This window comes from Panthera leo, chromosome D1, assembly GCF_018350215.1.
Source record: "Panthera leo isolate Ple1 chromosome D1, P.leo_Ple1_pat1.1, whole genome shotgun sequence".
Lineage (NCBI taxonomy): Eukaryota > Metazoa > Chordata > Mammalia > Carnivora > Felidae > Panthera > Panthera leo.
In genome coordinates, this window is record NC_056688.1 from 59,099,079 (window position 1) to 59,121,104 (window position 22,026).

A 22,026-nucleotide genomic window follows, 5' to 3' on the forward strand; every position below is an offset into this window, starting at 1 on the left:
AGCTATACATGAGATAGGTCTCTCCTCTCTGCTCCTCTGTCCTGAACTTGTTTCTCAGAATTCCATTTCTTTATTTGCCACTTAAGCTCCAAGCCCTTAAAAGAATACTTGGTGTGGGGCGCCTGGGTGGCTCAGTCAGTTGAGCATCCGACTTTGGCTCAGGTCATGATGTCATGGCACGTGAGTTGGAGCCCCGTGTCAGGCTCTGTGCTGACAGGTCAGAGCCTGGAGCCTGCTTCCGATTCTTTGTCTCCCTCTCTCTCTCTGTCCCTCCCCCGTTCGCACTCTTTGTCTCTCTGTCTCAAAAATAAACATTAAAAAAATAAAAAAAGAAAAAAGAAAACTTGATGTAAATAGGCTTTGCAGTTGAGAGTCCTGGAATCCAGTCCTGGTTCTGACCCTTCGTTGAATTTAAGAATTCTGTGGGCACTCTATTTCTTCATCTGAAATCATTTATTTTTACAAACATTTGGTAAACGTCTACTCTGAGCCAGACTCTGTGCTCAGCATTGGAGAATCAGAGACCTTGGGAGCTCAAGGTCCAATGTGAAAAAGAATGGCAGGTAGAGAGACAGAGTGTAGTGTAATCAATGATGTCAGAGCCATGTGGACAGGAAATTATCAAAGCAGAGGTTAGGAGAGGACTGACTCTGTGAGCAGGGTAGATTCTTGCTATATTTTTGTGAGAACCCAGTGAGATAGTGTTTGTGCTACCTGTTACAAATGGTGAGTTGTTATTCTCTGTTGCCCATATTAGATGTCTCTACACATAAACACATGTGTTTATTCTACCAGTGATACTCCACCCACCACCACCTCCACCCCACCCACCAGTTTTCTTTCCCAGCTTGCAAGTATCTCCATTCACAAGAGATAGCAGGTGGTGGAGAAAAGAGAAGGGAGTGTGTGCCCTTCTTTACATAGTATTTTCAGTGCTGAGACAGAATAGGAAATAACACTATACTTAAGAGTACTGTCAATCAGTGAGCAGATAGCTGGTAGATGTGCTTTGGGGACATTTCTCTCTAAATCTAACGAGTTGTTGGCTTAACTGATTGTCCTGTCTTTATCCAGGGCCATTAGCAAATCAGCGTTGCTTGTTGAGCGAAGTGACAGTGTTGGCTAGTATTTACTTGTTTTGGTTCCTAGGACTAATTATTGGTGTTTTAAACATCCATTTTGTGCCCTCCTCTTCCTTCCAGGGCCCAGGGACAGATTTTTATTGCAAATAGCAAACTTAGGTTAATTTATTCATATCATATATATATACATATATATACACATATATACATTATATATATAACATATCACACATATATATACACATATATACACATTATATACATATACATACATACATACATATGTACATACATACATATATATGTGTATATATATATACATTATATGTATACACATTATATACATATATACATTATATATACACATTATATACATATACATACATACATATGTATATACATATATATGTATATATACATATATATACATATTATATACATATATATTACACATATATATACACATATACACAATATATATGCACATATATATACATATATATGTATACATATACATATATATTACAGATATATGTATATATATACATATACATATCTGTATATACATTACATATATCTGTAATATATATATATATATACACATATATATGTGTATATATATATATATATACATATATATGTGTATATATATATATATTTGGCACCTACTGTTTGCCAGTCACTGTTCTTGACAAAGATTCCTGTCCTCACAGAGCATATTTCTTTTTTTTTTTTTTTCCCACAGAGCATATTTCTATACTAGTGGTCCCTGCGTAGAGAGAGGCAGAAACAGACAATAAATAATAAATATAATACATAAGTAAACTACATACCTTATTAGAAGGTAAGAAGTGCTATAGAAAAGGAAAAATTGGGGTGCCTGGGTGGCTCAGTCAGTTGAGCGTCTGACTTCAGCTCAGGTCATGATCTCACGGTTTGTGGGTTCGAGCCCCGCATTGGGCTCTGTGCTGATAGCTCGGAGCCTGGAGACTGCTTCGGATTCTGTGTCTCCCTCTCTCTCTGCCCCTCCCCCGCTTGTGCTCTGTGTGTCTGTCTCTCTCTCTCTCTCTCTCTCTCTCTCTCTCTCTCAAAAATGAATAAATGTGAAAAGAAAAGGAAAGGAAAAATAGGAGCACCTATGTGGCTCAGTTGGTTGAGTCTGACTCTTGTTTTCAGTTCAGGTCATGATCCCAGGGTATTGGGATCTAGCCCTGCATCAGGCTCCATGCTGAGTATGGAGCCTGCATGGGATTCTCTCTTTCTCCCTCTGCCCCTCTCCCCCACTTGCCCTCTCTCTAAAATTAAAACTTAAAAAAAAAAAGAGAGAGAGAGAGAGAAAGGAAAAATGGAACCTGATAAAAAGGAATGCCAGGAGTACCTTGGTCAGAGTGAGTAGGCCTCATTGGTAAAGTGCTGTGTGGGGTGGTCTTGAGAGATGATCATGTTTATGCCAGCACAGTCTGCCAGTAAGTTTCTCCTGATTAGAAGTGTGCTGATCCTCATTTCATCAATCACCAAGCCCTTCTGGAATCAGGCCTGAAATACCACCACCTTTCAATTGGATTTGGATGAAAGGAGGGTAGAGGAACTGCACGTTTTGATTCCAAGCTGAGAGCAGAGAACCTTCACCTCCTTTAGATGTTGGCAGCTTGCAAGCTCAAGGGAGAGAGGTCCTAAGACCATCTGATCATTTCAGCTCAACTGCCGTTAGTGAGTGCCTGCTTCATGCCTTACATCCTTCGGGATAGAGCACAATAGTGTCTATCCTTAAGGAGATTAACATCTTGTGAACTGTTATTTATGTATGTATTTGTCTTTTAACTTAATTTTGAATAGTAAAGATAGTACTATCTTATTTAATTTTGAATAGAAAATACAGTACTGTAGCACAAAATTTTTGAAGTATGTATGGGAATTTAATTTATAATTTATTCTCACCTTTTATTTCCAAAAGGGTTTGCAGTGACTCAAATTAAAATACAAATATAAATGTACACGGGAGAGTTAAAACTGGATCAGAAATCATATTGGTAAAAGGAAAGATAATTGTATCAGGATTGAACGAGAGATTTTCTTTTCTGAAAATAGGTTTATTGTTTTTGTAAAAATAATATGGAGAAGAAAGTAGCAGTCAAATAAATTCCCTCTGTCTAGAGATTGATTGTGTGTGTGTGTGTGTGTGTGTGTGTGTGTAATTTTATATAAATGGGACGATGCTGTACTCACTGCAAATCAGGTAATTAGTGGAATTAAGTATTAATTTAGATTGAAGTTTCCTGACGAACAAGGCAAAAAAGGGATACAGAGAGTTTGGTTCATCGGGAAGGAGGAACTTTGTTCTGGCACCCCTTTATACTATCATTTTATGAATCCAGCAAACATTTTTTAAAACTATACTGTGTCTGGTGCTGATGTGTTAGGCTGTGAGGGGATTCAGATAATAAGCATCACAGCCTTTGCCTTAAGAAGCTTACTCAGACTGCTGACATCAAGGATGCAAGTAATGTGATGGCCTTTGTTTTCAGTAGCCGTTCTGCCAAAGATTTACCAACATTCTACTAGGATGATCCTTTTGCCAGCCCTAGTAACAGCTTGGGTGTACTAGCGACTTGAGGAGCAGTCACTGGGGGCTGACCCCTTTTCCACAATGAGACCTTCATAAGCCTCATGCCACAGGCACTTGTTTAGCCTGAGTCTGGGTGCCTCATTCTGTGTTGCACTTTGACCCAACCCAACTAAAGGCTAAGCCACAGGGTCCCAGGATGATCACTGTGACTTAGCATAGCCTTCACCAGCTCGTGCAAATATACCCAGCCTTCAGCTAAATTCAATTAGTTTTTCTTTAAGAAGGGAAAGAAATCCAATTTTACCAAACATGGACAGACGGTGGAAGGCACTTTGATGTTACAACCTCTCAGTGATGCTTTACTTAGTCACAAGTTCATAAGCAAGAAGGCTTAATTACTTGGGAAAACACAGGATTAAAACTGGATACAATGGCTGAGTATCCGCTCTTGGGCGACTTGATTCGAACCCATGTACCCAGTTCGTGTGTGGTGCGAACTTTGATGTGTGCTATGACAAGCTGAAAGTCATGACCCCCTCAGGGAAGCTCCTTCACATGGCGTTTGCAGGATGTGTAGGCGGAGAGGCAGGGCCTGCCCGGCCTGTTTGCTCAACTTTGATGTCCAAGCAGCCACAGGCCCCACTGTTTGCTCTTTCACTGAAGGATGGATTGGGAGCCTCCTACCTTTCCCAGTGGACAATGGCCAGCAGTGGAGTGTGACGACTGTTGACCATTCCAGGAGCCTGGTGGACCAGAACAGGGCTTTAGGAGGTGCAGAGCCTGGGGGGCCAAAAGCTGTTTATAGAACAGTCATTTCTCCAGATGTAGCTTTCCTTAAAGCCTAGTGTTGGTTAGGTGCTTATTGTGGAGGTAAAAATAGTCTCCTGAGTTTTAGCAGTTACCAACTACTGCTTGGCCCTCTGTCCAGTGTCACTAAAGTATTTGTAAAATGAAGGTATAAGTCTGTCCTGTTTACTTCATCAGTGTTTACGTGCAAGGGATAGCGGTGTGATGGAAATACGGTATGATTTAGATCCTTATAGTTTTTAATGACTTAAAACACATGTCTGATAAAAGGAATAGTGTCCAGAAGATACAAAGAAGTGTTACAAATCAACAGTAAAAAGACAACCCAATTTTTAAAAAATGGGCAAAAGATTTGAGCAGACATTAGCCAAAGAAGAGATGGATGGCAAATAAGCACATGAAAAGATACTCAGCATTCATCATTTAGGGAAATGTGAGTTAAAATCACAAGGAGAAACCACTGTATACCTGCTAGAATGGCTAAAGTTTAGAAAACCCGACGGTACCAAGTGCTGACAAGGATGCAGAACAACTGCCATCATTGCTGATAGGAATGCATTATGCTATAAACCACTTTGGCAGTCTCTCATAAAGGCAAAACATATATTACCATCTAGCCCAGCAAAACCAACTCTTATACCAACTTTGTCCATGAGATATAGAAACATGAATCTTGGGGGCGTCTGGGTGGCTCAGTCAGGTAAGCATCTGACTTTGGCTCAGTTCATGATCTTGCAGTTAGTGAGTTTGAGCCCCGCATTGAGCTCTGCGCTGTCAGTGTGGAGCCTGCTTCAGATCCTCTGTCTCCCTCTCTCTGCCCCTCCTCTGTAAATATGTTTTAAATATGTTTAAATAAACATTTAAAAAGATTAAAAACAAAAACAAAAATCTCCAAAAAGACATTGATAGTAGTTTATTCATAATTGCCCCAAACTGGAAATCATCCAAATGTCTATCAACTGGTGAATGGACAAATTATGGTACATCCATACAGCGGACCACTATTCTGCAGTTAAAAAAAAAAAAAAATTACACGTGCAACAACAGGGACAAATATTAAAAGCCTTATGCTAAGCTAAAGCCAGACACAAAAAACTAGCTATGATATAATTCCATTTATAGGATGATCTTGGAAAGGCAGTACTGTAGGGACAGAAATCAGGTTAGTGGCTGCTAGGGTTTAGGAGTAGGAGGAAGGGCTCAAAGGAACTTTTGGGTGATGGAAATATTCTAAATCTGGATTGAACAATCAAAACTCATCAAATTGTACATCTTAAAAGGGTGAATTTTACTGTGAGTAAATGATACTTCAGTAAATTGACTTAAAAAAAACTTTTTAAAAAAGTCATCATCCCGGGGCACCTGAGTGGTTCAGTTGGCTGAGCGTCCAACTTTGGCTTAGGTCATGGTCTCACAGTTTGTGGGTTCAAGCTGTGCATCGGGCTTTGTGCTGACAGCTCAGAGCCTGGAGCCTGCTTCGGATTCTGTGTCTCCCTCTCTCTCTGCCCCTCGCCCACTCACACTCTGTCTCTCTCTCTCTCTCTCTCTCTCTCTCTCTCTCTCTCTCTCAAAGGTGAATAAACATTTAAAAAAATTTTTTAAAAAACCATCATCCCTGTCTAATATTCATTATTAATTGTGACTGGTGGCACACTGAGAATTTGTTTGTCATGTCAAAATGAATTCGTATAGTTCCTGGTCACCTGGAATGTTTAGATTTCCTATTGTTGATGGTATTTCACGTGTATTAATTGTTACTAGAGAATAAAGGTTTGTGACTTCACATGATTTGTGACGTCATAAGGTGTAATTCCTGATGAACAACAACAAATTCATTTACAAGCGATACACAGGGAGCTTATGTAAATTCACAAAGTATCCTATGATTCTTCATAGTAAGAAAAAAGTACAGGATACGGGACTGGGAGCTTGTCTTCCATCCCACATGGTCCTCAGACTCCTTGTCCCTGGACTGCCAGGCAGTGAGACCACCTAGATAGTGTGGCTGTTGTGCCTCAGGAACCAAGAGTGGGATGGTGGGGGGGAGATTCAGATAAGTCCACTTGGGCTTGATGGTTACTCTGAAAGCCCCTGCCTCAGAGAAGGTGAAGTTATGAAGCAGAGCTCCAGCAAAACTGTTTGAAATTCCCCACAAGAGTCTCCCTCCCTCCTCTGCTTTTTCTCCCGGAGTGCATTTCATAAGCATCGGAAGGACTGCTTCCCGGCACTGCCTTCCCTGCTTGGCCAGGGTCCCTGAGGAGCTGATCTAATGAGTGGATAACACGCATTTGCCAAGGCCTTCCTGGATGTGGTACCTGGGCTTTGTTAATTTTAAAATGCCGCCATCCTTGGCTGAAGACCATTTAATTTCCTCTCATAGCAGTCATTTATTTTTAGCATTTGCTTATTTTCTTTCCACCTTACTGAGATGGTGGGTGGGCATTAAAACCTGTCTTTAAGAAACCAGTAGCTCAATTGAGATTCCTGGCTGTGCAGGCCTTTCTTTATGGGGTCAGCCACTGCACAGGTGTTCTTAGAGTGATGCTGCTCCTGGAGCTGGACCAGGGGCAGCTTCCCTGAGTGGCTCTCCTTCCTTGTTGGCTGGCCAGAGGCAGTGCTGGTAGAGCACCCTTGCACCTGTGCTTCAGTGCAGGTCCTTCGGGGGCCCAACCATGTAGAGGTCTATCCTGCCTCAGAGTTCTGCAGCTTCTTCCCAGGGTCCCCATCCTGTTCTTGGCCTGGCTGCTTGTTGCCTGTGCTGTGCTGGCTGATCTACTGACTGTAGTGATCACGGCTATGGTTATGATTGAGTGCCTTCTGTATGCCAAGCCTATGTCAGGCACTTCTCAGGTTGTCTCTAATCCTCACTGCAATCCAAATAGGGAAGGATTATTATCCCTATTTTGCAGATGGGGAAAGTGAAGCTCAGGGATACCCAGGGTTGTTTAATAAGTGAAAGAGGGAACCAGGATTTGAAGCCAGGTATCTTTGAACCACAGATTCTCATTTTTTCCACTGGAGTATGCTGCCTGTGGAGGGAGATGGTGGGGAGCAAGGCTATGGGTTGGCCTAAGGGGTGCTGGGACTAGAGTGAAGTCAGCTCAATTAGGGTTTCTTGATGATGTGCTGGATGATTATGAGAAGTCTAAAAACAGACAAAACATTCTCCGTTTCTCAAAAAGCTGACAATTGGGGGGTGCCTGACTGAATCAGTAGAGCATGCAACTCTTGATCTTGGGGTTGTAAGTTCAAGGCCCATGTTGGGTAGAGAGATTACTTAAAAATAAAAATCTTAAAAATCTGGCAGTAAAGGGATAAACAAGTCCCACTTTAACTGTAGAATGAGGCAGAATGTGGTCAGTGCCTCAGTGAAGATCACCTATAGTGCTAGGTGTAGATCACGCCATGTAGAGGCAACATCATTAAGGGAAGCCTTTCATACGAGGTGGGCCTTGAAAGTTGGACAGGATTTTGATTGATAGAGGTGGGGGCTAGAAAGACAGCATTTCTGGGAGAAGGACTGTGGTGAGCATAGGTTCACAAAGGTGAGAAAGTAGGACTGTGCCAGATCTTGTTGGAGGATCTAGCAGAGGCTAGAGACCAGAGAATGTGAAGGAAAGGCCTTATCCAACACAGGCCATGATCCTCTCAGTCTTTGGTAGCCTAGCATTGGTACAGCTGTAGCTCTAGAGCTGGATTACCTGGGCTCAACCACATTCTTTCTCTTACTAGTTATGTACCTCGGCAAGTTCTTTCACTTATCTGTGATTGTTTCTTCACATCTACTATAAAATGGGGATAATAAGTAGATCTACCACAAAAGGCTGTTTTGAGGTTTAAATATGTAAATATATGTAGTGTTAGAACAATGCCTACCATATTGTAAGCACTTGATAAGGCTTTGTTACTTTGGTTAGTGGTAGTAGTGGTGCCTTAATTATTATTCTTGTTGTTGATTATTGGTCACTCCAGGAGGAAATTAGTGAATGGTCTACAGGTAAGCCTGTCTTTGAATGTAGGGTATTACTTGTCTCTCACCAATACCTTTAGGTGACTCAGAAGTAGTAGGGCTTTGGAGATTTTTTCCACTCCTTTTCATCCTAGAAACTGGGCCTAGAACATGAGACCCCAGAGCAGGACACTTTGATATAGGACTGGCTCTTGTCCCAGGTGGCCACCTGCCCGATGCTGGACAGTGCTCAGTATTTCCCAGCAAGAAAGGGTGGGTGAGAATGCTGGCCAGGTGCCCGGAATGCCAGCATCATGTCCCCAGAAAAGTGTGCCGAGTTTGATTTTCTCCCACTGCTGCTGCTGTGGCCGATTATGTCTGAGTAACAGAGTCATTTCTAATCCCATTTGGAATCATTGCTCAAGATAATCCTGTTTCATAGTAATGATATTCCAATTCCAGCATGCACCGATTCTAGTTTGGCAGATGCATGCCTTGACCTCAGGCAACCCAAGACAGTGGTCCCTGGAAAGCAGTGCCAGCTCATTTGCCTAACATAACAATCTCAGGATAACCCCCCTTCTCCAACACTATATCTTGTTCGGGAGTTCTGTGTTCAGTGATCTCCTGGAGAGTTTCAGTTGGGACCAACAAGGAGAGCATCCAGTGCTCATCCTGGTCATGGGGAAGGATACATTGGGAAGGATGTTCAACTTCTAAGGACTGTGATATGGTTCACTCCCACATCTTTTCTTTAAAGACATCAGATCCACTCTCTGCCATGGGCTCGCTCTTTCTTTCTTTCTTTCTTTCTTTCTTTCTTTCTTCTTTCTTTCTTTCTTTCTTTCTTTCTTTCTTTCTACCTACCTGTCTAAGAGAACAAACTATACCTTTATTTACTTTTCATTAAGTTTAAATCCTTGAGAGGTACAACATCACACGGATTCTGTGGCCAGAGGCTTTAGCAGGAAGATTGCTTCAGAATTTGGCGTGAACCATGCCAGTGGTTCCACAAGCACAAGTTACTTTTCTCCAGATTGCTCTGGTTTTGTTCGGTTTGCCACCAGGAGTCACTGTGTTGTTCTTTGCTTTGTACATATACGCATATCTCTTGCCTAGATAGAATTCAGTTTTATCTAGAGCATAAACATCTTCAGTTTTAAGAAGAGCTGTGTGCTCCCTCTGGTTCCAAAGACCTCACTTATAGCCAACAAAAATGGCCTTGGACTACAGCCTAACAGACATATTTGTTGTTTTAAGAGTCCTGTTCCCAGCAGGCTTCCACAGGGTCCAAGGGTCCAAGATGGTGGAAAGAGGTGAGCTGCTTATTTAAATAAGGCTGCAGGCTAGTGGGTCAGGAGTATACAAGCAGTATAGTAGGTGTGTGTGGGTTTCAGCAAGGTATTTGTCTCTCATGACATTTCGCATGAATAAAGTATGATGTGGAGAATAGTTCAGACAGACTAATAAATGGTGAATGACCTATTTCCTATGTTGTGTATATATGATTGGAGACTGGAGAGCAGACTCAAGTGGTGAGCCACAGGGCCTCGTCCTTTTCAGTAGTTACATCAGTGATTCTATTGAGACCATGGATAAATGCCAACCCAACTGGCAGATTAAATGAAGCTTAGAGAGAGAGCTAATATGTTAGGTGAAAGAATTGTGGACATGAAAAAAGAACTCAGTGGGTTAGAACAATGGTTAAATCTGTGGTGATAAACATTAATAGGGATGAGTGTTTAAGTCTACAATTAAAAAACCAAAAACCAACCATAAAATGCAGGGTGAGGAAGTCCCAACTTAGCAATACTAGCAAATAAAGCCCAGGAGCTGACTAAAAACTCTGCGTATCAGCAGTGCAGTGTTAAGGCCCCAGAAGTGAATTGATTCAACAAATATTTACTGGTCTGTACTGGGTCTTATGTGTGAGAAACAGATGGTCAAGCACAGTCCCTGCTTTGGGGAGTACACAGTCCAGTTATGTATGACAGTGGTGAGGAACAAGAGCTCTGGAAGGAGACTGCCTGAGTTTAAAACCTAGCTGTATCTCTTAACTAGCTCTGTTTTCGCATCGGCAAAATGCGAATAATAATAGCACCTACCTCAGCAATGGTGATTGTGAAGATTTAATCTCCACATAAGATGCACATAAGACTATTTAGTGCATAGATATCTGCTTGTGTTATTAATATTTTTTGTTTTCTTGTTGTTATTTTCATCCAGAGTTGAAGAAAAATATCAGCCCCAGCGTGCTCTTATAGATCATTTGCCTAGAGAGAGCCTAATCAGGCCCATACTGTGGTGAAATCCCTACCATCAGAGCTTGACCACATTAGCCCATAGGTTTGACAACCATATATTACAGAGCACATATTGAAAGACATGAAAGATAGGGAATTACATTTGAAACTAGGCTAAGGATGTGAAATCGAGATTGTGTTGGAAACCCTGTGATGGTGGTCTTGATTCCTTGCCCCTCTCCTTAATGTGCCATGTCTTCCTTGAGCCTTCCCCCAAATGATCTCACCACTGATTTTGACCCTGTCCATCTGAATGAGACTCCCTTTTAACCCAGCTGGCTGCTATGACCTGCTTGACTATACCATCTGAAAATGTCACTGTCCCTGGTACACAGTAGGGGCTCAGTAATTATGGGATAGTAAGACACACTAATGGATGGATAGTTGGATGAGTGAGAACCAGTGTAGTTTAGTGGAATATGTACTAGGTTTGGCCTTACACAGACCTGGATTTGAATCTTGGTTCCTATGCTTAATTAATGTGTATACTTTGGCAATTCACATTATTTTGCTGAGCCTCAGTTTATTCACTTATAAAATGGGACTAGTACCTCATTGCAAGTGGTTATATGGAGCTGAAATAGTGAATGTAAAGTGCTTTTCACACTATGGCTGCTGTTACTATGATTATTGACTTTTACCTTTTGAGGGAAGTAAACAAAAGATTATTATCCTCTTTTGAGAAAATTGGGGCACATTTTCTATACAGGTACTTTGCCTCCTACCTGATCCTTAGTTTGTTTCCTAAGGAACCTGCTTTATTATTACTATTTTTTTAACTTTTCATTTTTTTTAATTAATTTATTTTTTTAATATATGAAATTTATTGTCAAATTGGTTTCCATACAACACCCAGTGCTCATCCCAAAAGATGCCCTCTTCAATACCCATCACCTATCCTCTCCTCCCTCCCACCCCCCATCAACCCTCAGTTTGTTCTCAGTTTTTAAGAGTCTCTTATGCTTTGGCCTAAGGAACCTGCTTTAAAAAGAAAACTGCTTTCCTCACCCTCTCCACTCCCATTTCATGCCCCCATGCCAAAGGACCTTTAGATTTAACACATGCCGGTGCCTTTGGTCAGGCCACCCTGCTTTCCTGACCAGCTCATAGACCAGCCAGTAGGCTGAATGAGCCACAGCTCATTTGACTTTCCAGCAAACCTCCTGAACTCTGACCTCTTTGCTTCCTCCCTTCATCGAGGTGTGCACTGGGTTGAGAATAGGTCAACTCTTTGTCTTCTCCTTGGGACCCGTGACACTCATCACAGTGACCCTATGCTTTGCATGTAGGGGGGCGGGTAGAGGGGAGGAGGAGTTGGAGGAGCTTCTCCTGAAGCTCAACATTGTGTGGGGACGACCTGGAGCTGGGATCACTGCCCTTCTTGCTTCACCAACTCCAGCTGCTCACCAGCTGTCTTTGACACGTGCCTGCCCAGCATAGGCCTCAGCCCACACCACAGGTTTCCTTGCTTTTTCCTAAACAATGTGGCAACCCCAAGCCCCTCCGGCCACTGAGAGCAGAAAGCCTTAACATCGATCGATGTAACTATCTTCCATGCATTGTGACACCCCACTGTCCTGAAAGCAGGAGCTCATCAAGGTCGGTGTGAGCCAACCTTCCTACATGAGCTCCCACCTCTAATCTAATTATAATCTGATCAGCAAATTAAAATGTGCCTCTTGGGGGCTGTGGTTCCAAAGGGAGTTTCATGAGTCCCAGGAGCTTCCAGTTAGGGACCACTCTCCTATTCATTTCCTCACCTTTGTCTGGGAACTGCCTGGTGGAAGGCAGGAAAGGCCTCATGCTCAGGAGAGGAAGATGAAGGTTTTCCACGGCTAAACCACCTGTGGCCTAGTTTGGAACCTCAGATAGGAGATGGCTAGGCAGGGCTGAGACAGTTGCCATCTACCATTCTCCGTTTCCCATCAAATAAAATAATGATTGGAGTGCCTGGGTGGCTCAGTAGGTTAAGCATCCAACTTCGGCTCAGGTCATGATCTCCTAGTTCGTGAGTTCGAGCCTTGTATCAAGCTCTCTGCTGTCAGCACAGAGCCTGCTTCAGATCCTCTGTTCCCCTTTCTCTCTGCCCCTCCTCAGCTTGTTTTCTCTCTCTCTCAAAATAAATAAACTTATGGAGAAAATAATAATTTTATTTATTCATCATTTATTCATGCACTTATTCAGAAAGCATCTACTGACCACTTTGACCCAGGCACTGGGCAAGGAGCTGGGAAGGAAGGTGGAGACATGGTCTCTATGCCTCATGGTCTAGCAGGAAAGGTAAATACGAGTAAATAGGCAATCATGGTACAATATGATCAGGGTCACCTACCCGTGGGTGTGGGTGTTGCATTCTGTAGACAAATAAGAAGGGCATGGATCCAGGCTGGAGGTCAGACAAGACTCAGTGAATTGGTGACCTTATCACTGAAGAGCCCTGAAAGTGATGAGCACTAACCAGTTGAAGGAGAGGGGGGGCACTCCCAGCAGAAGTCGTGGCACATTTGACGGTCTTTGGTGTACTTCAGAGAATTCATTGTTTTCTCTGGGTCCTTAACCCATTAGTCCCCAAGATCTACCAGATCATCATAGGAATTAGAAGTTCTGCAGTTGAGAGACTTCCTAAAGGAATAAACCTTTGGAACAAGTGGTTAAGTTCAGTTAATGATTAATAGAAGGGGATAGGGAATCAACCCTTCTAAAAGATCATGTTGGTGTTGTTGAATGTATATCTAGTCTGTTGCTTCTAACTGCTATATCAGATAGTGTGTCTCTACCACATTGAACTTAACTCATTCCCCAGTGATGGATACTTGATTGCCTGCAACTCCCCACTGTCACAAAATGCTGGGATGAACATCTTCCATGTCGCCTTTTATGGATCTGTGTAAGAATTGCTCTGGGATATATATATTCAAGAGAAGTGCTGGGTCATAGAGTAAGGTACTTTAATTTGACAAAGTGTTACAAGCTTGGCTTCTAGAGTGGCTGCACCAGTCTATCCTGACAGTACGTGAACAGTCCCAGAACCCCATGTCCTCTCCAACACTTGGCATTTTTTAGCTTTCTAACTTTTGCCAATATGTTGGATTTAAAGTGATATTTCATTGTTTTAATTTGCATGTCTCTAATAACATAAGTTTGAGGATCTTTTCATATACTTAATGATAATCTTTTTTGTTTGTTTCTTCCTCTGGGAATTCACTGTTCATACCCTTGCCCCATCTTTCTGTTGGACTTTCTGATCCTAGCTTTGCTGCTAAAACCTGACTTGAGGCACAGCGTTCCCACAGATTGTTAGCTCTTGGGAGTCAGTATAGGAGCGTGAGGGGCAACATGGCAGAGGGATAAGGACATGGACTTTGTAGCCACACTGCCCTGGTTTGAATTCCACCTCTACTCCTTACAGCTGAATGATACCTTGGACACGTTACTTAACCATGCAGTGCCTCAGTTTTCTTAATGCATAACCTGCCTCATTGTGTTGCTGTAAAGATTGAATGTGTTATTATATATCAAGTGTTTAAAACAGTGTCATGTGGGAAGTATACACAAATGTTAGCTCTTATGATTAGACTACTACCTTCCTCCTACTTAGCCATTCTGTACCCTTAAGAAAATAGATATTTGTACTAGCAGGCAGTAGAAACAAGGCAGAGAAAAAAATAGCTCTCAGCCTAGGATCAGAGTTTACCCTCACTTCCTTCACCTTCAGTATTCACAAGACCCTGCCTTTTTGGTGAGTACTGAGTGGAGATAAGAACAGAACAGATCCTGATGGGCACACAGGAAGGAAGTACTGCTGCTAGAGCCAGGTCATGAAAGGACAGACTCCTGTCCTCTTGGGCTGTACACATCCTCTGAATCTTGAAATTAGGGAAAGAGAGTCTGGAAATTCTCTCTAGCCTTTGAGACTAATCCTCACATTGGTAGGCATATCTTTCCACAGACCACCGGAGACCAAATCCTGAGCTGGCTTGGAGAATTGCTGATATTCTTAAGTCTTTGCCTATGGAGAACTTGAAGAGTAGTTGACATAGATCCTTTGAGTAGAAATGTTTCCTGTTGTAGAAAAACGTTAAGTGCATGGAATGACTTACTCTGCCCCCTTTAATCCAGATGTTAAGACCATGAAGGCCTAGCCCATACACCAAAGTCTGTTTGGTACCACCTATCCAAATTTAAGGCAGTAATATCTAAACCCAGACGTACAAAATGGCACCTAGTATGCTGGCACGAGAACAGAGGGGAGGCTGCAGTTGTCCTTTGATGGATCACCTCAAATAGCAGTGTCTGCTTCCCTTTGTGCCATCAGAATCTCATTTTACTCCTGACCTTGTACTCCCCTTGTCAGCCAGATGGGCCAACTCACCTTCTCCCCATGTAAGTCACCTTCTCCCCGATACAGTTCTGAACCTGGGGATTTGTTTCTGCTTCAGCAAAAAGCATCAAAGAGACAGAAATCACTTCATTTCCAAAGTCTTACTGCTGCTTCTCGTTTCTGCTTCTTTTGCCTTGCCTTGACCTCTGGTACCTGGATATTCCTTAGTTTCTGGCTGCTTACTTGGTTTGTGGCCTACTGTTCTCCTTTAGCTCCTAGCCCTTAACATCTGACCTGGCTTTTGACTCTCTACCACATATCAGTGCTGCCTAGTCTCTGGCCCTTGGTTCTAGTTTGACTCTGAACGTTTTGATACTTGCTGGGCATGGCCAACTGCTAAGTCTGTTCTTACCAGCTTTGCCGTAGCTTTCTCTAACCTGGCTAGCCTGTTTTTGTCCTGCTGTAGCCCACAGGTCTGGACACTTCTTTTGGTCGTCAGAGCTAGCTTTGATTACCAGAGCTAAGCGTAGTCATGTAGCCCTCTGGCCTGATCTGGGCTGGCTTCTCCAAGAGGGGTTTGATCCCCGTGAAGCTCTGGATTAGATGCTTTCTAAGTACATAAATGGCCCTTGGACAAAAAGCCTCCTGGCCATCTGTCAAGGTGTTTGGTGCCATTCTTGGCCACTAAGCAGCCACAGTTCCTTTAGTCCTAGCAATACCCCATAGTGGGGCTGCTGCCTTTTGAGTTTTATTAAAAGTGAGGGAAATTTTCTCTGAGGTTGCAGAATGAGTCACTAGCTTGGTTGCTTACCCTCTTTGGCCTCCAAGTTTGTGAAGTGAATTGCCCATTCCCTTTGATTGGGTTAGCTGCCTGAGGGCCAAGCCTAGTCACTGTCTTCTCTCCATCCTACCAGACCACTGTCTGCCCTCCAGGGCCAAGGGCGGCATACTTGGTTGCTTGGACACGTCTTGCAGCCTACAAATTGGACAGACGGAATCAATACTCATGAACCTGGAGAGGCCCAGGTTAGCACAGTTAGTGACACCAGCTGCCTGGAGGGACAGCCTGCCATGGGAGGGGTTGTGATTGAATGGTGATTGGATACAGCATCTGAGGATTAACCAAATTATGTCCCTTTGAGTTTAGATCGACAAACCTTTGTCACTTGGATTTTATAACAAGCTGACTTGTGCAGAATATAGAAGAGCTGCCTTCTTAACACAAGGCTGTGCCGGCATGAGTCCTGGGGGAAGGGTGGTCAGGTATACGTGCCCACTGTGGCCCAGATTCATGTTGTTATCACTAAGATTATATGGAGAAAGGGAAGAGAGCTTGTATTTGTGGAGCTCCTTCTATGTGCCGTGTGCCACAAAGTTTCACATACTTTCTCATAACCTGAAAAGGAGGCGTCATTATCTCCATTATTCTGGTAAGGAAATGGAGTCTCAGAGGTGAAGTAACTTGTCCAGGGTCACAGGCAGTAAATGACAGAGCTTTAATTTAAACCCAGGTCTCTCTGTGCTTTTTATAAAATATCATTCTGTCTTCCTAATTTAAGTGTCTTAATTCACATTTCTCTTGACTTCCCCACAGCCCAACCACAGAGTCAGGTACATAGTAATAATAATAACCAATGTTTGTTGAGCACTTATTGTATGGCAGATGGTGTTCTAAGCACTTTACATGCGTTAACACAGCCATATAAGCCAGATGCTCTTATTATCCTTGATAATTATGAGATTGCAAAATGATGATGTTCTAATTTCATCATACCTTCTACATTTATTAGTTGTCATTCTACAGTAAGGAAGAGCTTTCCTTTCTCTCCATTAACTTGTTTTCAGTATGGAATTATGGAATCTTATTTTACTCAATGGGTTGTAATCCGTTACTGTCATTATTCATGTTGATGCTCAGATAGTCCCAGATTTTATTTTGTTTATTTTTATTTTATTTTTTAATTTTTATTTTATTTATTTTTAAATGTTTATTTATTTTTGAGAGAGAGAGAGAGAGAGAGAGAGAGTGAGAGCAGGGGAGGGGCAGAGAGAGAGGGAGACACAGAATCTGAGGCAAGCTCCAGGCTCTGAGCTGTTAGCACAGAGCCCGACACGGGCTTCGAACTCAAGAACCGCATGATCATGACCTGAGCCGAAGTTGGATGCTTAACTGATTGAGTCACCCAGGCAACCCAGATTGTCCCGATTTTAAAGCCATATTCTTTTTTTTTTTTTTTAAAGTTTATTTATTTTGAGAGCGAAAGTGAGCAGGGGAGGGGCAGAGAGAAAAAGGGAGAGAGAGAATCCCAAGCAGATGCCCTGCTGTTGGTAAAGAGCCCAACACGGGGCTTGATCCCATGAACTGTGAGCTCATGACCTGAGCTGAAATCAAGACTCGGATGCTTAACCAACTGAGCCATCCAGGCACCTCTTAAAGCCAGTGTTCTTAACCTCTATATCATACTACCTTTCTAGCAGATATTTTTTCTCACTGCTGTCAATTGATTTGCCTATGTATAACAGCCTTTTTGTACCCTTTGGCTTTTAATCTTCTGGGAAACAGTCTCATCCCACTTATGTGTAAACTAAGAACAAATATGTCTCCAAGTGAGAACCTGACAGACTCTGCTATGAATTCAGTATCTGAGTTTTAGACGTGGATTTTAGCTGCTTACAGACACTTCTCATTTCTCTTTGGAATTATAATCCATATCCTACAAGGATTACCTGTGAAAGGTACTTCTTAAGATCCTTGTAGGTAAGGTGAATAGACACCTGAGATTCAACCTGACCATGCTAGATCAGTTGTAGAAGCACCTCAGCTACGTGGGAGATCGCTTCTGGTTCTTTGATCTGTCTGTGAGGAGTGTGTGTCTGTGGACATGGGAATTACTAAAATTCATTCATTTATGCAGCAAGTAATTGAGCCAGGTTGTTTGCCTGTTGAAGGTAATGAAATTCAAGCCAGTTAGTACAGGGAAAACCCTCAACACTGATGGTTACAGATACTGAAAATCTAACAAAGAAGAGAAAAACTAAAACTACTGTTTGACTTTTTAATAGTTATAATAATTAGAGTAAGTTTTTGAACTGCTTACCACTTATGCCTTCAAAAGCGTTAACAGTTCTGAAGGCCAGTAAGCAAAAGATTAACATACTAAGAGAAAAATGGTCAAAGGACATTATGAAAATAAAATCAACTGTTGTGATTCATTAAAAAAGAAACACAACTAACTACTAAACATTTTTTTTTTTTTAATGTTTATTTTTGCGAGAGAGGGCGAACAGGGGAAGGGCAGAGAGAGAGAGGAAGACACAGATCTGAAGCAAGCTCCAGGCTCTGAGCTGTCAGCACAGAGCCTGACATGGGGCTTAATCCCATGAACCACAAGATCGTGACCTGAGCTGAAGTCAGACACTCAACCAACTGAACCACCCAGGTGCCCCCTAAACATATTCTTTTAAGTCCAACCTCATTAGTAATCAAAGAAATTCAGTTGAAACGGTAGTGTGATTCCATTTCTTTTTACCAGATTGACACGTGATGAAGAAAAATAAACACCCTATTTTGAAAAAAAAATTTTTTTAATGTTTATTTATTTTTGAGACAGAGACAGAGCATGAACGGGGGAGGGGCAGAATCGGAAGCAGGCTCCAGGCTCTGAACCATCAGCCCAGAGCCCGACGCGGGGCTCGAACTCACGGACCGCAAGAATGTGACCTGAGCTGAAGTCGGACGCTTAACCGACTGAGCCACCCAGGCACCCCGATAAACACCCTATTTTGGAGAAAGGAAGGCCCAACAGTTACTCTCTTTTTCCTTTGCTAGTAAAAATAAAAATTGGTACAGTCTTTCTGAAATTCAGTTTGGTGATATTTATCAAAACCCTTAAAAAGGTTTAAGCTTTTGACCTAGGACTTCATCTCCAATGAATTTAGCCAAAGGAAATAATCAGACATGTGTTACTGAAATATTAAAAATAATCTAATGTTTTACAATAGGAGATTGGCTAAATAAAATATACAATAGTCTTATAGTAGAACACTGTGCAGCTGTTAAAAACCGATGTGGTAGACAGGGGTTCCTGGGTGGCTCAGTTGGTTAGGCATCTGACTTCAGCTCAGGTCACAATCTCACAGTTCGTGGGTTCGAGCGACGCGTCGGGGTCAGAACACTGTGCAGACACACTCGGTGTCTGGAGCCTGCTTCTGATTCTGTGTCTTCCTCTCTCTCTGCCCTCCCCTGCTCTTGCTCTGTCTCTCTCAAAAATAAAATAAAACATTAAAAAAAAACCCAGTGTGATAGACAAATACTTAAAACATGGAAATATGTATGTTTGTGTGTGTTCAGAGAAAATTTATGTATGATCTTATTTTTGTAAATAAAAATGTATGTACATTGAAAAAATGGATGCTATATATTCCCTTTTTTAAACCATATTTTTTAAGGTTATTTATTTATTTATTTAGAGAGAGCCCGTGCATGTGAGCAGGGGAGAGGGGCAGAGAGAAAGAGAGAGAGAGAGAGAGAGAGAGAGAGAGAGAGAGAGAATCCAAGTAGGTTCCATGCTGTCAGCACAGAGCCTGACGTGGGGCTCAGTCCCATGAACCATGAGATCATGACCTGAGCCAAAAGCACAAGTTGGTTGCTTAACTGACTGAGCCAGGCGCCCCTGTTACATATTCTAAAATATTTCCTTCTTTTTAATTATCTATATCTTCTGAATGTTTTATAGTGAACACATTTTTTTTTTTTTGTTACAGAAAAAATAAAACATTGGCAGGAATATTCTGTAATAGGAGTGAAGTAAATGTATATACGAACACTTCCTGGGTCAAGGACACTATGCTTGGTGCTTTATAAATTTACCTAATTTAACCTCACTGAGTCTGTAGAGGCCCCTGACTCTGGTCCTCCTCCCTCCAGTCCATTCACACACAGCTACTGAAGTGATTTTTCTAATAGCAGTGGTTTGGAAGGATATACCAAACTGTGAATAGTGGCTACTCTTGGAATTTTAAGGAGGTGGATGTTTTAATTTATTATTTCAATATGGTATGTATTTTTCTAAGTCTTTGTATTTTGAGGTGGGGAGGAAAGGTGTATGTTGTCAAGTCCCTTCCCCTTTAAGCCCTTCAGTGGCCTGCTTCCTCTCCCATGCTTCTCCCCCTTACACTCTCTGCTCCAGCCCTACTTTCTTCAGGGGAAGCCCCGTGCTCATTTGCCTCCAGGATCTGTAAACGCATTGAGTCCTCCCATTTCACCATCCCAGGTCCGACTCTGTAGCCTTCAAGTCTTAAATACCTTAAATACCACATCTCTGGGAGGCCTTTCTTGATCCCTTCCCTTGGTTTCCTACTGCACATGGTACTTCTTCCATCATAGCCTTGATCACACATTGCTACAATTTTATGCTAAATTGTTGTCCTCCCCAGAAGACTGTAACCTCCATGAGGGCACAGACCCTAGCACAGTGACTACAACACAGGAAGCATTTGACAACTAATTGTTGAATAAATACTTTGTATTTTGTAGTTGTGGAAGCCTATAGGGCCTTAGAAAGGTGTTAAATAACTTGGCCAGAGCCTCTCAGCTAGTAAGTTTCAGAGGTTTCCTACCCTTGACTTTCACACTGGCAGAGTCCATGTTGTTTCCCCTGTACCACTCACTTGAACAGACGCAGATCCAATCCCCAAACAGGTATCAGAACCTGAGACTCTACTTCCTAGGCGTTTCCAGCTTTTGACACTTCTGTCTTTCTGATTTCTTCCAGTGTGGTGCAGGTTCTCCTTGCTGCTGGCGCTGACCCAAACCTCGGGGATGATTTCAGCAGTGTTTACAAGACTGCCAAGGAGCAGGGAATCCATTCTTTGGAAGGTAAGCATAGACTCCCCTGCTGTTCTGAGCACTCTTCTCCCTTTGGCTACCAGGCAGTCTTGCTTTGTGCCAGCTCTACCAGCAACTCAGAGTGAGAGTCTATAAGTTCTTTATCCTCTGGGAACTCATGGATAACCCAAAAGGCTTAGAATAGATGCCTTTCACAGTCCCTTGTGGCTCTATAATTTAATTTATGTCCCTTCAAAAGTCTCGGGGAATAAGACAGAGGCCTGACTTCATGACCACAGCAGGGAGTGGGGGTACTTTTTACCTGGTGTTCCGAAAGTGCCTCAGCCTGTGGAGCCTCAGAGGAGTGGACAATGGAGCAGGTTTCCATAAAATAATTAAGGCAACTGCATGGAATGTGGCTTTGTTCCTCTTCTACTTCCTGCAGACTTACCCTGTTCCGTCCCTGCCCTAGAACTAGAAAGTAGCCTCACTGATTTCCTCCGCCTCAGAAGTCCCTCTGAATACTACTCCGAATACTGCTCCCCCGCCTTCTATATGCAAAATGCAATCCTGTCTCTGGGACTGGCCCCTCAATTTACCATTATGACCCAGAACAAATGTGGATCTTCTCTGTGCCATGACGTTTATGTTTGTAAAATGCAGTGGTCATAAGCACCTCCCAAAAGTGTCATGTGGGTTGTTTGGATTTTAGAAGAAAGAGGCAATGTGCACCCGTACTAGGGTTTGTCACATGTCTGTAGGAGGGTAGTCAGTGAAGTCAGTCTTGGTTGCCTCTGGTGAGTGGTTCTTTGAAAGTGAGGTCTAGAAGAGGATGGGTTGCTTTGGCTACAGGCAGAAATGAATATTTTACTTTTGGGCTTTTGCTTGTTCGGACGGTCTCCTCCCTCCCTGTCTGTTATGCTGTGTTGCTTACAGAGGCTGAGATACCCCTGTTTCCAGCAACGGGGCAGCTGAGCAGTGCTGCTTCAGGGTCGGCAGTGATGCCAGGAAGACAGCCAGCCACACTGACTGCCTGAGGGTCGGAACGTTGACTGGAGGGACGTCCAGTCAGGGGAGTGGTGCGCTCAGCCCTCGGAGCTGTCAGTGAGGCTGCCAGCCTGACATAGCTCTGGTAGCCCAGAGCAGAGGGGTTGTTGCTGCCCCAGAGAGG

General features: G+C 42.7%; 1 protein-coding gene and 1 pseudogene across 5 annotated transcripts in view; one reads left to right on the forward strand and one right to left on the reverse strand.

Moving 5' to 3' along the window:
- CLPB (caseinolytic mitochondrial matrix peptidase chaperone subunit B) overlaps positions 1 to 22,026 on the forward strand; it is a 143,337-nt gene that overhangs the window by 30,924 nt on the left and 90,387 nt on the right. For all 5 annotated transcript variants that reach the window (XM_042904398.1, XM_042904394.1, XM_042904395.1 and 2 more), the window contains exon 4: positions 20,803 to 20,906. In XM_042904398.1, the coding sequence (XP_042760332.1) occupies positions 20,803 to 20,906 (104 nt within the window). The remainder of the gene's footprint in view (positions 1 to 20,802; positions 20,907 to 22,026) is intronic.
- Positions 9,317 to 9,649, reverse strand: LOC122199384 (annotated as a pseudogene).